Genomic DNA, 19,242 nt, shown 5'->3' with positions numbered 1-19,242 from the left:
TCCGATATCCTGGTGAGGTGTCTCATCTTCAAGTAACTGGGGTTTCACATCTTCCTGCTCCATGACCTCACAAGGCACCTCTACTTGACTGCTAGTGTCCAAAATGAAAAGCAACATCCAGACGTGGTCGCCTCTTAACCTGCCTGCGATGGGCCATATTACCCTCTTCAAAATGATTCTCCATAACTTCCTCTACATATTCCAGCACTTTCCATGAGCAATCCCCCATGCATGTTTCACTCACTCAACTCCACTCTCCACTCCTTTCTTTGATCGGGCGGCCGCTTCCGGATAGCATTCTCCAATGGTCGATGGTCTTCGTATGATGGTGGGCTGGGGGTGGTGGACCTCCAATGTTATAGTCTGGCCTCCTGTTAACGATTGTCTCAGCGGTGGGTGGGATGATCCAACATAGCGAGGAGAGCTCTCCTTTTTGGGGTTTGACTGCCTTCTGGTAATGCTATATGGTGCCAATACCCTACAGCCTCCCTGACTTCACTTGTGTAGCCTTCCTTTGCTCAGCATCACAGTCCTCAGGGATGTGTGGGCGTGGAAACATATTTTGCCCTTTCAAGACCTACAAGATCACTATAATCTTAATCAAACGCAAATCCATTAATATCTGCAACTGCGCAACACACTTTCAGCTAACATCCCACCCGACACTGAGATTCCAGAATGTAGTGCCCTGGAGGCCAAGCTGCTGATGGGTGACATTTGTAGAGGTGCAATTTCCCAGGTTTTTCGATTGCTCATTGGGAACGCTCCACATGGTTTTGACACAGTCCACTCTGCTGGGAGGGCTAGGTCAGTGAGCTCGATGAGGCAGATTGGAGGGGAGCCAGGCTGCTGCCACACACCTCAGACGGATTCTTTTCTGCAGTTTCAGTGGATTTTTATCACATAGTCTGGGCCTGCTGGTTATTTCCACATGTTGGCATTGAGTACGCTGTGAGCTCTCTGAGGTCTTGGAGCAAAATCTTGACCTGACCCCCAGGTTGACCCTGCTGGGCCTGGTTGACGAAGTTAAAGGCTACCATGCTCACCATACACTTGTGGGTGTTGCCCCACTGATTCCTAAACACCCCATCTATGAACGGAATGGAGAGCGGGAGTGGACGGGTACGCTCAAAGTCTATTTACACTGCACAAAGCTGTCCACATAAGCATGTTAAGATATGGGGGAAGTGGAGGGCACACTATGGTTTAGGGATGTGATTTATCAAATGGCTGGTTACAATTTGAAAGTCAAATGTGGCTGTAAGTGTTCTGTGCTTTGTGGTTTCAAAACTAATAAAAATTAGTGGCTTATAAAAAAAAGATGATTTTAGAATTTAGACACTGAGCAACATGCTCATTTTTAATGTGGGATTTCAAGTTTCACTTTAAAGTAGGATCGGGAAAGTAAAGCTTGCAAAACATTTTAGCATGGATTATGTTTAGGCTGTCTGGTTTAAGGTTTAAACCTATAACTGATAAAACCCCACTGAACGAGAAATAGCCCTCACCAGTGAAAACATATAAACACTGAAAAAACAGCTGCATAAACACAAAGTAAATGCCATTCAAGGAAAGGAAAAAGAGTGAAAGAGTCATTTTTTTCTTCCTGAAGGCACCAATACAATATAACTTTGTTATACAAGCTAGCAGTAAAGACTGGGCTAACATTATTCTGCTTGAGTTTTGTTGTTTAGGAATGCAACTAAAATATTGTTTCTTCTTCCTTTTGCTTTCTTCGGTTTTGTGGTCTTTAGTCTAAAGATGCAGGGTTTAAAAGCATGTTTTAGGTCTAGTTTAATTATTTTATAAACTGTAGAGAAACAGGAAATATCAAAATCATATTTGATCATTTGGCTGCGTTTGATTCTTTCACTGATAGGTAAAATGGCTGGTTTCATAAGACTCTTTCCTAATGTGTCATCACATTTACCCACAGAGAATGGGTAAAAACCCTTAATACATCAGCCCCCAGTTTCTAGTGAGTCGGCATTGATAGTAGGTGAATTGCTAACACTTCAGGAGTTAAACATTCAATGCAAGGTACAGTGACAAGTATATGTGAAAAGAGCGCTATCACGAAGCATTTTGGATAGTGGTGAAAACATGACACCTGACTGTTGGAAAACATGGAACGCAGTGTCACTTGGAATGCTCTGCAAACAAGGTTCTTTCCAAATTCAACAAAGATTGGAGTGATATTGTTCGTATTTGCAGTGATACAGCTATATATATGAACATTTTGTGTGATGACCTGTCAAAATTGATACCTGAGCTGAAGTGCTTCCCTGTAATATATCCTTTCCACTTGTTAGATGATATGCTGAAAGCATCTTTACAATCTTCAGAGTTAATGAGGAATGCCGTTGACTTTTTAGTAACGCAAATATTTATTATTTCGTGCTTTGTGTGGCATTAAAGAAAGATCATCCCAGCTGTGTCCCTTAGCTGACGGTTCTCAGTCCGAGGGCTATAAATGCTATATTATCCATGTGGCAACGATTTACAGAGTTTTTCCTGAGTGATGATGCCCAGGGCAAAAAATGTTAGGATCTTTGGTCACATATTGATAGTGATGTGAACAAGAGTACACTCTACTGCATTCTTAGATTTTTACAGGACAACATAACTGCTGTAATGGACATAATAAAAAAACTAGAGTCTGAAAACACCCTTGTCTGCCAAGTGTTCAGCATAATTGGTGTAGATGTGAAACATCTCCTGCAGAGTAGGCTGGGCAACACCTTTAGTGACTTTGGCACTGTAAAATGTTCCATGTTAAGAGTGCTTGCCACTTGGTAAGCAAAGCAATTATGAAGAGCAAATCAGGAACTTTTATTTGATGTATGAGAAATGGCTTGCAGTGATGCATAGTGTCCATTCACTACCAATGGCATTTGAAGTCAATGAAACCTCACTGTCGTACTCTGCACAAGTTCTAGATCCCTTCCGTAAAGGGGAATTTCCTCTGTAGTTCCAAAAGTGCTGCTTCATTTTTTACCACTTCAATAACCCTGAGGTCATAAGCGCTCAGCTCAATGCAATTGTTGCTGAACTTGCCTTGAGAAACGCAATCTTCAAGAGCGCCAGTATTGTAATTTGTAATGAAACGCTATGTCAGAGGCCAGAGTTAGGAAATTGTGTACTGCCTGTTTTGGTGTTGCCCTTCTCAAGTGCCAATGTTGAGAGTGCCTTTTAACAAAAGTTTAAATGGGAAAGAAAGAGTGAGCGCACATGACCAAAGACTCACTGAAGAGGTATTGTATGGTGTACTACAATAAGTTTAATTTTCAAAAATGTATTTGGACCTCATATACACTATACGTACACTGTCTATATACCATGCGCTTTCAGTGCAGAAAGCAAGCAATAATAAAAGCAAAACATTCCATAAACACCGGAAAAATACTGTTTGTTGTTTTTAATGGCATGAAAATGTATAACCACTGTTTTTTAACGTATTGAAATCACTTAAAAACACTGAACAAAAACACCAGAATTTACCAAAAATAGAAACTGAAAACAGGAAAGCCTAATTATGTTGGTGGATCAATGTTTCTTGATAAAGTAGAATGAATGGGATGCCTTTTTTCTTAGCTCACAACTGGTGCAGTTATCTGCATCAAGTGGGGACTAACAGAAAATCCAGCAGTTCTGGATAAGGAAGCCTCACACACTTTTTTGTATCCCGACCTACTGAGGTAATTATATCAGGACGGTATAAACATCCATTTGGAGGGAGTTCTTGATAAATTTTTCTGGATAGTCACAGAGATCCAGACATTAAAATTACCCCAAGGGTAAAACTAAATGATTTTATCATACTTAGGGCAACATTAATAGAAAAGCTCTGAGGATGCCCAGTGAGTGTTATGACTAGCCTCCCTAAATACACTAATATGTTTTGGTATGTAGGCTACCTCTATGGGTCAAATGCCTTCTTCAGGGCGAAGAGTGATCCCTACCTAATCTATGTATTTACTCATGCAAACAGAGTCAAAGTCCTCCTGGTTTAGCAAGACATTCGTATCTCTAAGGGTAATACATTCAAAATTGACAAAAATGTGGGAAATATGAAACAAAAAAATGTAGTCATGATGACAATAGTTGCTCCCCTGATGAGAATGCAAGCATGAAAGTAGTGTTAGAATGGTGAACATAGGGTAAAAAGACTGATAACATGTGTCCGTAATCATACCCTCAGCGTTGATTAGTCCTTTTTTAGTGTTTTACCCCCTACTTTAAGCATGTGAACACTACTTTTATGTTTGCATTCAGGTCAGAGGTATATTTATAGTAATCATGATAAAATTCCTTGCTTTACGTTCCCCCAGGCTTCATCAATTTGAATTTATTACCATTAGAGGTATGAAAATCTTCTCAAAGTAGGACTTTAAGTCTGCTTGAATGAGCGATTGCACAGATTAGGTAGAGATCACGGTTAGCCCTGATGAAGGTCTTCGACCCATAGAGGCTGCCTAAAAGCCAAAACATATTGGTGCATTAAGGAATGAAAGTCATAGCACTCACTGGGCATCTTCATATTGTTTTGTTTAATCTTACCCAGGCTACTTTCAATAAAACTATTTGGTTTATCATTGAAGTAATTTTAATATCTAGAACCCTAGGACTATCCAGTGTTACTTTATCAGGAACTCCCTCTATATTAGGTTCAGTCCGTCCTGGTAGTATTACTTACCAGGGCGGGATAAGGTCACCCATGATGAAGCATGCCACACAATGGTGGGTGAGTTTTCCTTATCCAGAACTGCTGGATTCTATGGGGCTTTGCAGGTCCCCACATGATGCAGATCACCGCATCCATTGTGATGGTAATGTTTAGATAGGGAGGTTGTGTGGTGTGTACCTGACTTCCTCTCTCTCTCTCTCTCTCTCTCTCTCTCCAGTCAGTGAGACATGTACTTTCTTTCTTCCAATGTCTTTAACTCACATTTTAAATTTCTAAATACTTTTAATTTCGAGTCCCAGGAAAGTGTAGCATGAGAAGTAATCTATATTTCCGCCATTAAGAAAGAATGTGATGTTGACCTGGCCACCTACATATACCATACATGTTATTAGTTAGCTACTATTTGTCAGACCGGAGGCCTTGGAGTCTTCGGTTTCAATCCAGAGACTGAAGACTGGCCTGAGATGGAACACGATTACTTCAGTTCCATTTGTGCACAAATGCCCCAGTTTGAATGTTGTTTGAATTTGTAGACCCACTCGAATGAGAAAAAAACTTTGCATCTTCGCAGACTCCATAATATAAAGGGAAGCACAGAGGCAAAGTCAGTGTTTCTCAAGAGCTTGTCCATTGGAAGGGGGCAAAGTGGTTCTATGGACCTCCCCTTGCTCGACACCCTCTTCAGGTGTGTAAAGTAATTCACTGCCCCTGCCTGAAGGGGGATGGATGTCCCCCTTTGAATTGCAGACCAAGTCGCTCCCTGCACAGGGAAAAGCGATCAGTGGTTTCAAACAGCCAGTCTACCTTTCTCTAATGAGCTGCTCCCATAGCAGGCATATGTTTGTGGTGCAGCTGCGCTGAGGGAAGGGCATTCATTGTGATAGAGTGCACTGAGTCGGTGTGCATCCGGCACACCCAGTTAAAGGTGTGCCGCAGTACAGACCGGGGCAGTGAACCCCATCTTTGACATGAACCCAGGTGTGAGGTTTGTAACCAAATTATATGCATCATGATGATAAACAGTTTGCTGTACTTTTAGGATTTGGTACAAACTGTCATTGATCATCTGTTCTGTGATTTCATCTGTGCACCTGTATTCATTCTCTGTAAGAACAGCATTTTAGACCTATCTGTTGTTGAAATTGTGTATAATGATTTACTACCGGCATTTTCATTTTCATACTGACCACGTCAACTAGCCTAGACTCCAATAACCTAGTGGACTCCCCTCTCACTTGACCATTAAGGATGGGTGGTTATCCGACTGTTTCAACCACCTACGTTTTCTCCCTCCCCTTAACTGTATGCCTAATTATGTTGTGCTTATATCTTTATGCATCCTTATGTCCTGCGATGTAATGCAATTTTCTTTCCTTCATGTATGTAAAGCGCTCCGATACCCACGGGTCGAGTTAGCGCTAAATAAAACTTATAGAAAAAAAACATTTTGTCAAAATCTTCTGCTGATTTTATGTGTAGTTTTACTTTGGAGGCCTTTGTATGGGTCGTTCCTTTGTGTTGTTTGGTATTTTCAGGGTGTTTTGGGATGTTCATGGCATAATTTGGAGTGCGCTGCCCATCGGAGGACCTTACTTGGTTGGGATAGAGAGAGTGGAACCCGGTCAACAGCATAGCGGGCGGAAACGCGACTGCCATTTACTGAGTGGGGAGGCGAACTGCAGCCGACTGGGCACACTGCGGCCTGATCTGGGCCTTACTGCCAGGCGACCCCCTGGGCGGGGAGAGTGAGCAGCCTACTTCGGCGATGCCTGCTGCGAGGCCCGATATCAATGCTTTGCCGGTGCACCAAGGGGAGCACTACCCGCCACCCACTGAGAACCATGACAGGGAGACACTGTCCGATCGGACGCTGTTCACAGGCTCTGGGGCCCAATAGAGCGCTCCTGCGCTGGGACAGGCACCTAATGGACCCCGGGTGGCGGGGGCTCTGCCCTGCAGGACTTCACGCAGAACCACAGAGACAACGGACCATCTAAGGCAAGTGCCCCCCCTTCCTTCTTCGAGCACACCTACGTGACGTGGGAGAGCAGCTGGTGAGAGACGCCTTCACTTGGATGACTCGCTGCCCCACCGTGGGGTGTTGAGGAAAACTCTTACTGTCAGCGCGGCCGCCATTTGGGGGAGAGTGAGGGGTCGCAGAGGCTTGCGCCAAGCATCCCGGCCGGGTGCGCCTTGGAGTGCAGGCGAAGGATGATCTGACTCAGCAGATCCAATATCTCGAAATTTGCCACACAGAGGTGGGGGTTGGAGGCTCAGCCTGGGACATGTGGGTCCAGGACGGACAGGGGGCCCTGGGAGAGCCCCCTCGCGCCGGGTCATACGGCCCGTTGGGACCTAGCAGAAGAAGACCCGGCCCCTGGGGGCTCCACACAGTCTGGCAAAGGCTGCCGACGTCTTCAGGCAAGTGCCGCCTAATGAACGCAGCTTTGTGGCGGGTAAGAGCGGCGAGGGAGATTGTCTCTGAGAACGGTGAGCCATCAGCAGATTTGGGTGTATGACAGTGTGGAGGCGAGAAGTTGGGCCTACTAGAGGGGGCACACAGAGAGAGACACCGGGGCCCCCCGCCAGTGACCTGACAGCCACAGCACCACCCTGTCCCACCTACCATTGTGCCCTGCCCCCCAGAGGCGCTAAGTGCAGCGAGAGGTCAGACATCCCAGACCCCAACGTTCCCTGGGGTGCTGGTCTTGGTACCCGGTGGGGACGCGGTCAGCTCACAGCTCTCCTAGGACTCAGTTGTTGCGCGATACGTCCTCCTCCCGGGGGTGCAAAGATAAGACACTAAAGGACTTGTTTGCGAAAGCCCAGGCCGGGCAACAGTCTACCAGTCTATCAGGCACTGCCGGGCCCACACCTGAACGCGATGATGGGGCGGAACCGATCACCAATGCATTCTTGGAATCCATGTTTGTGGCGCTATGGGAAGATATCCAAAAGCTCAAGAGAGAATTTGCAGAGAAAATTAAGGAGGTCCGCAGGGACATGGACGGCATAGGTGAATGAGTTGCAGAGTTGGAGGATAAAAGCGACAGAAGGGACACGGAACTAGCAGCACTGCAGCAGGAGGTTCTCAGGATACATGATCAGCAGGTTGATCTTCAGACAGATCTCGAAGACCTGGAAAACCACTTCAGCCTACATAATATCCGAATTCGATGAGTGAAATTAGAAGATGACACGAAGGACCTTTTCAGGTATACGAGGGAGCTATTCAATCACATCCTAGGGAGGCCCCTGGACACGGAGCTATGCCTGGAAAGAGCGCATAGGGTGGGTCCCATCGGCTCAGTCACCGGACATTTCGGTCTGCGTGCAAGATTACCGCACCAAAGAAGATATCCTCCAAAAAGCATGCCGGCTACACCCTCTGACGTTTCTCAATCAAACGCCGGTTCTATATCAGGACTTGTCAGCACTCACCCTGCAAAAACGTCGAACCTTTAGACCCATCATTGCTCACTTACAACAGCGCAATATTTCCTACAGTTGGGGCCATCCGTTCCGTCTGGTGTTCCGCATGGACAATAAACTGTACCAGTTACGATCCCTGACAGAGGCCTGCCGCTTGCTGGGTGTGGACCCCCCACGGAGGAGAATGATACGGAGGGCCTCAAAACAGAAATGTATGACTCCAAGCCCCGATGGCGCCAACAAGGCCTAAGACGTCATCCTAGGAAACCCCCTCCTGCAGAAATCACAAAGGGCCAGCAAGCTGCGCTTGAAACTGCCTCGACGGAACTGGCTACATCTCAACCCGGCTGAACTTTATGATATCAAATGGCCGAGTGATTGTTTGTTCTCTGCCTTGGGACGTTGGCGGGAGGGGGGCTTTTTGAATTCTAGTCGACTACCTCAATTTGCCACACTTCCAATCTCCTATGGATGATGGACAATATGTTACTGTTCTCCTTTTTCAACTTTTCTACTTTTGGGGGGAGGATTTTATGGGGATCCAGTGTTCCTTGTCCACCTTCCTTTCAGGGTTAGCGTAGGTTCACGTCACCCTGGCACTATAAGGCGAGAGAATACCCTGCGCCTCGATAGTCCCAGACCCAGCGCCCCGCCATTGCTTTTTATGCTGTTCCCATGGTGAATGCCTGCTACCATGCTTAAAATACTCACCCTAAACGTGAGAGGTCTTAATAAGCCATTGAAGAGCAGAGCGATTATTTTGTGTCTGGAGCATACCCAAGCGGATATCTGCCTGTTGCAGGAAATGCAACTTTTGTCTAAAGATTGTCATCGCCTCCGGTCCCGGAAGTTCCCAACTCAGTTCTTTTCCTCAGGTCCAACTAAAACAGCTGGGGTTGTCCAAGCCGACCACCTTGAAAGAGACATTCGAGCAGAAGAAATCATTGCCGCCATTGCGTGCCTCAAACTAGCGAAAGAATCCGGGCCAGATGGCTTGTATGCTGTTTTTTATAAAACGTTCTGTGCCCAGATCGCTCCTCTCCTCACTCAACTTTTTTAATTCCTTTGAGGAACCCGGTGCGATCCCTGGAGATCTCCTGGAGGCCTCCATAGCGGTGATCCCCAAACCAGGAAAGGACAAGACTCAGTGTGGGGCATATCGCCCTATCTCCCTTCTTTATATAGATCTTAAGCTATACACAGGGATTTGAGCCGTCTGCCTTGCGCCTCATGTGCCTGATCTCGTTGATCCGGATCAGGCGGGCTTCATCCCTAAACGCCAAACCTCTGACAACACAAAACGAGCCCTGCATCTAATCGAAAAAGCCACACGCACACAGGGAGAATACATGATGCTCGCTATCGATGACGAAAAGGCGTTCGATAGGGTCCACTGATGGCTACAGTTTGCGTAAACTGACACACATCTTCCCGATTCACCATTGAGAGGGGTACGAGGCTGGGGTGCCCTTTATCGCCTCTCCTTTTCGCTCTTTATATGGAACCACTGGCCCAAAGAATGCGACACAAACCATCGATCACCGGGATCAAATTTGGCGGTTATACCCATATGACCAGTCTTTACGCTGATGATGTTTTGATTTCACTATCTAACCCATGGGGCGTGCTACCGGCATGCCTAGGGGACTTGGAGCTCTTTGCATGGATTGCCGGGTTCAAAGTGAATATGGACCCTAGATCTGTCCCTAACGCGATCCACCCGGGAATATCAGCAAAGCCAGTTCCCCATTCAATGGGCGACAGACGCGATCCTGTGCTTGGGGATCCAGTTGGCCTCCTCTCTTTCGAAAACAGCTATTACTAACTACGCGCTCCTGCGACAGAAAATCCGTCGAGAACTGGGACAATGGAAACAGTACCCCCTATCGTGGCTAGGCAAAGTAGCCGCAGTCAAGATGATCATTCTGCTCAAGATCCTTTATCTGTTTCGTACTATCCCTCTCAGGCCACCTTCAGGCTGGATACAGCAGACACAATCAGAACTTGCCCAGTTCATCTGGAACGGTCGAAAGACGCGCCTGAAGCAGAGGCTGGTGACACTCCCCCGGAGAGAGGTGGACTCGGACTCCCTGATTTACAGCTCTACTTCTAGGCAGCCCAACTGCGCCTACTGGTTGAGTGGAATCGTTGAAAATCGGAAAAACATTTGTTATTCCAAGACCAGCCAGTGGCTGCCAGACCCCTACAGGAAATCCCCTTTCTCCGCAAACAACATAGGCCCCCTAATTTATATGCTTCACATATTATGCGAGTCCCCGTGGAGATATGGGATCAAATTAACCTTAAACACGAACTTACTACTTTCCCGTCTCCGCTCACTCCGTTGATGGACAACCCAGATTTCACTCCGGGTATGGACACGTTAGCCTTTGCAAGATGGCGACCCTCTGGGTGTCGATTCCTGTATCACATGTATACCACAGAGGGAGTTATCCCTTTCTACAAATGTAAATAGGAATATGGGATGCCCGAGGCAGAGAGACTTCGCTATTTGCAAGCACGACACTGGGCGCTCAAGGATCAGGTCCGCTCCGTGGCTGATAAGACATCTTCTTCCCTATGAACAATGGCTCATTACGCCCACAACAGACAAAAAGCTAATATCCGATTTATACAAGATGTTACAGGCCAGATATGCTCACACTTACAGCTCCGGCCGGGCGCATTGAGAGAGGGAACTGAGCAGGACACACAGTCACAGAGAGTGGGAGGAAATATACTATAGAGCACATCACTCAGCCTATCACATGGGACTCACTGAAACCCTCACAAAGATAGCGACCTACTGGTATTATACCCCTGAGCGTCTCCACGCAATAGACCACACTCGAGAAGCGACATGTTGGCGGGGCTGCGAAAACGTAGGCACTTTGGTACACTTATTGTGGGAGTGCGACCATATCCAACCTTATTGGAAACAAGTGCTGGACGAAGTAGATAAACACTTTGATACATAAAATACATATTTTCCTGGATATGTTCTTTTGGGGCTCCCAAACCCCCTGACCTATCCATTGCGCTCCCGTAGAGGCCGCCGGATAGCAATTGCGCTAGGCTCAGCAATGCAAAATATACTCATACACTGGCGTACCTCCCACATCCCGACCTTCATGGGCTGGCTACACCGCCTGTGGTATGTACTTGGAATGGAGAAGCTAACACTGACAACAATGGGGGAGGGATCCAAATATGTCTTACTATGGCAACCCTTTCTATCCATATTGGCCTCTGAATTTCGGGAATTTACTTGTCCCAGATATCTCCCCCTACTACGCCTCTCTGATATGCAGCAGATGGACTAGAGATTGAGACCAAGTTTAGATAGCTTAGGTGGTGGACTTGGAACATGGGTGGTGGGTGGGAAGGGGAGGGTTCATGATGTTTTCGTACTGTTATATTTCTACTTGCTAATTATATAGCATGTAAGGTTTTTTCTAACTTAGCACAGACCCATTATCGCACTAACGGATCTGGCTTGTCCCTGAAGGGACATGAATTTAGCAATGTTATCGAGATGACTGCTAAACCTGCATGATTGTTTTTTTATATGATAAAAACTTCAATAAAAAGATTCAAACCATAAACCAAGATCCCCTTCACCCCATGGATCCTCATGTGCCACCAGTACGGGGCCAGGCCACCCACAGGTACTAGTGACACTTTCCTTGCACAGGGCACAAGTCGGGGGGTATATGGAGTTCACCCACTATTTTCACAGGGTGGACACCGTCCCGCCTGCCAAGAAGTTGGGCCTCACGAAATATGATGAACGTGTCCCAGTGCAATTTTCAGACACCAGGACAAGTTCAGCAGTGACTGCATGATGTCTGCTTTCGATTCCCAGCAGTATGTGCAGGCAGCAGGGAACTTTTCTTTTCACCTCCAGCTGGGCCGAAGTTAAGGGCCATCAGGCCTCCTTTTGTTTTAATATCCTGACTGGGGCGGCCTGGAACCTTGCACTTAAATGTAAATGCTATGCAGGAGAAAGAAAGGCACACAGCTTGTTATTTCTTCATAGGCACTTAAGAGAGGTGTGATTTTGCCTTTGTTCAATCCCTGTATATAAGAGATGCATGCATGGTAAGAATGTCAGGTGTGTTTGTCTATCCTAGTAGTTACACAAATAACAATTTTAATAGCACAGTTTTATTTCTTTTATAATGCTATGCAACCCAATGCAGGGTGTCAGGGCTCTTTTACAAAACATACACAATACATTGACAATAAATCATGTACGTGAGTAAATCAATGTACAAGATGAGGTACATGAGACAGTGAGGGTTACAAGGTGAAGAAGTCACATGTCCATGTCGGTTTTTATAAATATTACAATTTATGAACTGCGGGTAACAAAATAATCTCTGTGTTAAAAGCAGTAACCCAATTTACTATCTACATAAAATAAAAATCTGTCATCTGTGTGTTAGATGATGTGCTTTGAAGGGGACACATTTAACTTCTCTACTACTTCGATTAAAATCTAGGACTTTACAAAACACAGATCTCTCCGTCAAATGCATTAACCAATAACCACCAGAGTTATCTCACCATTATTACTATTCTTTGAGATTTACTGGGCATCTTTACAGCACATACCTTAACCCAATTAAATTTTTTAAAATGTAGACTTTGCAACCAATTATACATTAAAGATCTACTGCCATGCTTCACCTGGTTGCCAATTTCTTTGTGGCAGGGTTAAAAAAATGAATGTATTAGTTGAGGCCCAGATTTTGCGTTGGAATTGCGCCACTTTTTGTGTACAACCAGACGCCAAATCTCAATTGTTAACTTTAATAATGCGCTTAACTGTACTCATGATATACCTAATAAACAGATGTGTGAGGTCTTAATATCTGATGTCACTTCTTGTGATGGTACTTCCAGTGAGGTCACCTATGATGTCACATGCAATGTCACACATCGGGACATCATGCACTGAGATGGCTTACGTCATGATTTCACTTGCATACTGCCTAACCTGTTTAGTCCCCCCACTTCTCTTTTTTTTAGGACTTGTGCCATGTCCTTGTACTTGTAAGTATAGCGCAGCCCTTTGGGTATTGGGAGGTACTGCATGATTTGACTTTGAAGTGGTTATAGGTTCATTCTCTGTCCTGGTTGCTTGCACATGCACTGAATACTCACTGGGGGTGGTGCCTTGGCTGTGCTCCTCTTTTTCTGCGGTGGGGGCCTCTGGGGAGGATGTCACCACTTTCCCTGTAATGCAAGTAGATGATTTTTTGAGTCTGTTGTGGTATTGTGGTTTATATGTACATTCAATCATTTATTCATTCTTTTATACATGTATTATCTTATAAAAACACAAGTGCCACCCATCAGAGAGGACTGTAAAATGCATACTGAAAACAGAGAGTCAAACATATATTAACTATGGCAACCAATGAAAAACATTTACAAAATGTAGATGTTTAGAAATGCTGTAGTAAGGCTGGTATGTACATAAAATACAACTGAGTATGGACTCTTTGAATACTTGGTGACAGAAGAGGCATACATGAGGTAATGGCTGGTGAGGGCTGCCGGACTAGGGGTGAAAGGAAGCGGGATGCAGAAGGTTGAGAGGCGCTAAAGCAGCAAGTAGAGCTTAAATTGGAAAAATATTTCTAAGGACACTGCTGCTCACTTCCCTACTAGCACCACCCACCCTCTTCCGGGACTTGCATGGACCATTTTATCTTGGGGGATCTGGGTGCAAGATCAGGCGTATACAAACCTCATTTAATGCTTTCCCTACATATTATCCGAAGAACATGTAAGTAAATCACCTCTACCGTTTTAAACAAATAGGTCTCCATTGAAGAAGTACACCTTTCAAGATCTGAGGACTGGCAAGTGAGTTAAAAATGTATTCGAATGTTTGAAGCAACAAGGTTCCCGTCACACTAATGCTTTTAATTCATCATACTGCCCACAGGGATGACATGGCACATCCGTTTCATAAGTTGCCTATGTCTAAATGAGACCACACCTCGCTGGTCCAAAATCAGCAGAACAGTATCAGTTCAAAAAGATGAGCAGTTTCACCAGTGTACGGAGCACTACTGGTGAGCTCACAGTTGTTGCAATGTTTGCTTTCAATGGAAATGGGGGACAAATATTTATCGTTTGGTTGCAGGAAGCACAGATGCAGGGAATGTCATGTCAAAGGGATGTTCACGTGTCTGTCCTGAGCATTACTGAAAGTACGGCTGCATTGAGTCTTGTGTTTAGGTCAAACCCCGACATCTTGTGCATAGTGTTATATTCCGTAGAAGAGCTTGACGTTTACAACAGTGTATTGAAACAGTATGTACAAGATATTAAAAGCTCTGCCTGTATGTATTGTGTGTGTGTCATGTGTATAGTATAGATGTAGGGCTACGTTAATTCCAGTTAATAGTTTTAAAATGTCTTTGAAAACTTCACCACTAGATACATATGTAAAACATACTACTTCTATGTATACATGGATAGGCGTATTTCCATACAATATAGATATAGATATAGACACTGACAAAAACAAAGGTTAAAAAAAAAAGTTATAGTTAGGTGAATGTAAGTGACAACATTATTGTTTTGTTTAAAAAAAGCAAAGAAAGTTACCAGTTATAGTCAGCAGAGCTAACCTTAACTTGCATCCCCACCATTTGTTGCAGATTTACTCATATATTAAAACCCTCATGGCATGGTCTATGACATAATTTGTGACCTCACTGAAGACATCTCCAATAAGTGTGCTAGTTTGTTTTATAGTTTACATAGTGGTGGGTAGCTACTGTATTAATTTTTGACCTGATTTTGTACAGCCTTTGCCCAGCTAAGCTATGAAAGTGTTTACGAAATGCATGTACTCCTAATGCACAGGTGCTGAGGTATTGAACACATTATAAATCTTAGTAATAAAGAGTAACTCTTTGTGCAGGCAACAGTTGACGACTTGTGTTCATTATGTTCCACACAAGGTTTTTGGTATGATAGAAAAAGTTTACAGTAGGGATCAGTTTCTACGTACTACATACTAAGTATTGTAAGCAGCCTTAAGTTATTAGACAGAATCGTCTCAGCATGATCCTTCTACTTAACATAGAAGACTGTGTGCACTAGGTACTAACTTATGTAAATGTGCTTGTTTTGCTTCAGAAAATGGGCTATCTGTAAAGCTTCACCACAGTATGAAGGCTGCAGGTAGTATGATCTTAATCACTTTCAGACCTTGGTTTTAGGTGAATAGTCGACCTTTGAGTACGATTTGCATAGAGTGTACACTGCTCTTAGTAGATACTTTATAATACTTTGTGGTGTATCTCTCATGAGTTTCACTGTGAAGTAGTGTGGCTCACTGGTAGTGAAGTAGTGTGGCTCACTGGTTAGAGGCGGCAGACCCGAGAGCAGAGGACGGCCCGGGACCAGGGTTCGATTCCCGGCGCGGCAGGTTTCTTGGCCAGGGTCAGCGGACTCGATAATTCTCTCGCCTCGGTGCCCACTCTGATCAGCGATCACACTCGGCAACTCTGGGCATTAGCTTGCCTCATCTTCACTAACGGCCCCACCAGACCGCCGGGGATGCCTGGTCTCACCCTGGAGATACCCATTAAGGGACCATCTCTCAGGGAAGCCAGGAAGGGTTTCGCAGCGGTCTAAGCGCCTTGGGACCCTACGGGTAAGTAGTGCGCTATATAAATGCCTATACATTTACATTTACATTTACTGTCTGCAAACTCTCTCCATATTGTAAACAATGTTAGCAATACCCACTTTTCTACTTGTATCCACTCGATTTATCAATATAAGTTAAGTAACTGTCAGGAGTTTGATACAGGTAAAGAATGTCCATAGTAGGGCATTTGTTAGGCAACAGGGCTTCAGTATCAGGAGGAACTTGGTTCTCCCTTAACAGACTGACTCGGCTACCCATGAAGTGAATGGTATAGGGCCAATGTTGCGCATAACACAAGCTTGCTTTACCTATGGGGTTTGTATGTATGATAGCATTAATGATGTTTCATATTAATTAACTTTCATAGCTCTCATGCTATACACATTTATAGAGAAATGTAATCAATGTCATCAATAATGTCATTTGAGATGTCATGAGTGATATTATAAATGATGTCATAGAACATGTGACAAGTGATGTAATATGTGAGGTTATAAACGGTGCATGGCGGGGGTGCAAGTTATAGTTAGCTCTGCTAACTGTAACTGGTGAATTTCTGTGGTTGTTTTAGTTCAAAACGTTAATGTTGTCACTGATATATTCACCTAACTATAAAGTTACTTTAGCCTTTGTTTTTTTCAGTCAGTTACTAAGGCTTGTTTTTTAAACAAAAAAAGATTGTTTTATCATCTAACTTTAACCTCATCCTTGCGTCGGGCGGCCCCCAGCCGTCCGACATCACGGTGCTCGTGTGCATCAGACGGCCAGGGGCCGTCCAAACTGCACAAGTGTCAAATTCGACCGCACTGCGGCATAATTTGCACCGCATCGAAGAGGTTATTGTTACTGTAACCTTTGTTTTTGTTTGAATTTCTAGTTTTTAAAAAAATGTAAATAAAAAGTCTAATGCCATATGTAAAGCCAGACCCCCGCCTCGCGTGGCTGGCCACAAGACCTTATGTTTTTTTAAAGGGTAAGGGGAGGCGATGTTATTGGGTCCTTTTTTTGTTTTAAAAGGGAAGGAGGCCAAGAAGCCACCCTCTTCCAGACTTATTAGCCCCTGGGGAGCCCAACCCCAGGGCCGTTTTTATTTTTTAATTAAAGGGGAGGGATGCCATGTGCCCCTTTTCCCTGAGCCTTATTAGACCCTAGGGCACCCTATCACACCAAGGCTACGTTTTTCAAATTAAAGACGTGGGGGCTACATAACCCCCACAAACTTATTAGGCCCTAGGGACCCTATCATCCAAGGCCTTTTTTATGAACGGGTGCACATGGACCCCCTCCCCAAGCCTTATTAGGTCCTGGGGACAGTATCTCTCAGGGTCACTACTTAAAATAAAGGAGAGGGCTGCATGTGTCCCTCTAGTCTTGTTAGACCCTGGGGACCCTATCCCCCAGAGCTGTTTTTTAAATGAAAGGGAGGGGGGTCGCATGGTTCCCCCTCCCCGAGCCTTGTTAGGCTCAGGAGACCCCATGGCCACTACTAAAATTAAAGGGGAGGGGCACCACCCGAACCTTTTCTGTACCCAAGGGGACCCATTACCTGGGGCCTGCATCAATAAAGGGCACACACTATACATTTGTTGGGGGGGTCCCAATTACCCCAGCTGGCTCCACCCATACACTAGGAGCAGAAATTGCTTCCATCCAGAAGGAGACACTACTAATGCTCCCCATTCCAGACGGAAGCAATATTTTGATCTGTTTCCCTGCCTGCATCAGTGCGGGCAAGGAAGCAGATAAAGTCTGCTTCCAGCCGGCGGGAGCATTTGTTTGCTCCTTCTTGGTGCGAGATTCAAAAATGGTCCCTCCAAGCAGGAGCAAACACACCCTGCCCATGCCGGTGAGGGCAGCGAAAACCACTATGTCCCAGGGGTGGGTTCCTCGAAACATAGCCAGTGAGCCAGCCCTGGAGGATGGGGTCCTGGGGCTCTCTCCCCATTTCTAGAAATTTTGGCCCAGAGGGTGGAATCTGTGAAGCCTTTGATAACTCGAGGAGCAGAGCCGAGCAGCCCCCCCAGATATATTAATTTTGTTGGGCCCCTTCCCATTGATAGAACGAAGCGGCCCAGACAGCAAGCATTCCGTGGGATTGTGGCAATTCTGCCTATGTTTTCCTTTTTATTTATACCAATGTAAACTAATGTTGGTGCAGTACAGGGACTAAAGTACGAAGAGAAGAAAAACAACCCACCTCCAATTACATGATCTATATAAAGAGTCAAATACAAATGTCAATAACACAGAAAACTTTTCTACATCGAGTAAATCAACTGTTTTTATTTATTTATACTTTTCATAATCAATATTTTAGAACATAGTAACTTATCCATTATGTTTTAACATTAGAGAACCATCTCACCCTCACAGACTAAAACTCATCATACTTACAGACGTCATAGATACCACTCCTACCTAACACATCATTCAAAACCCTCTTGTACCATGCCTCAATGATGTAGAACCAACAAGGATCCAAAAAAATAGATTGTCCCCAGATACAATGCCTGGTAAAGAATTAATTGCTATACATTCTAATAAATTAATGGCCTGACAAACATTTACAGGTTTTTGTAGGGCATATCCTCATACAATTTATAGTGGGGTTATTCAGACACTTTATGACATCATAGTACATGGTGTTCCATTGCCACGTCAGAGAGGGAGTAGAGAAGGTGTTATGTGGCCAGCCAACCACAACCCTTTTTCAGGGCACAATATGAAAGTTCCAATGCAATATAAAAACAGGGAGAGAAAGAGGGGGGCCACAGCCCACCGGTTCTCTATTCTGACTGATAAAGTCCAACACCACTCTTCCACAGAACCAGATGGATGCTAAGGTGAAAATCAATATTGTCAAATTGGTCAGACGACTTCCCACAGACTGCCAACAACACTATATTGGCACCAAACATTCCCCTTCTCTGAAACTGAAACGTGGATTCAATGCTCCCCGGGGCAGCAAAATGGAGCAACAGGATAGAAATGTATCCCGGATGGGAGCAAGGTCGATCACGCCATCAAAACTGACAAACGCTCACGCTACTGTCCAGAAGCAAGTGTTAACATTTGTGTTTGACTCTTCATATAGAGCATATCATTGGAGGGGAGTTGTGGATCCCTAGCCTGCCCTCATATATATATATATATATATATATATATATATATATATATATATATATATATATATATTTTACTTGTTAAGGGCAGGGGACTACACCCCAGAGTCTTGTAATGGCTACCAGCAACATTCTTCTCATGTTGCTGGCAGCCAATCAGAGAGCTGGCCCTTGTGGGAGTTAATTGGCCCACAGGGAAAAAAGCTCCCTGGGTCAATCAGAATGCTCTATTTTGTATTGGTTTTTAAGGAACTCTAGTGAGAGTCCAATAACCCAAACGTCCAGATATTTCGTTTAACCTTTATATCTCAAACTTACAC

General features: G+C 44.7%; 1 protein-coding gene across 1 annotated transcript in view; it reads right to left on the bottom strand.

Annotated features, from left to right (window-relative positions):
• ZFHX2 (zinc finger homeobox 2) overlaps window positions 1–19,242 on the bottom strand; it is a 545,334-nt gene that overhangs the window by 223,920 nt on the left and 302,172 nt on the right. Inside the window, exon 5 of the mRNA XM_086923724.1 lies at window positions 13,289–13,360. Within this exon, the coding sequence (XP_086779850.1) occupies window positions 13,289–13,360 (72 nt within the window). The remainder of the gene's footprint in view (window positions 1–13,288; window positions 13,361–19,242) is intronic.

This window comes from Lissotriton vulgaris, chromosome 5 (assembly GCF_964263255.1).
Source record: "Lissotriton vulgaris chromosome 5, aLisVul1.2, whole genome shotgun sequence".
Lineage (NCBI taxonomy): Eukaryota > Metazoa > Chordata > Amphibia > Caudata > Salamandridae > Lissotriton > Lissotriton vulgaris.
The sequence above is the reverse complement of the archived record's forward strand: the minus strand, read 5'-3'. Positions and strand labels throughout refer to the sequence as shown.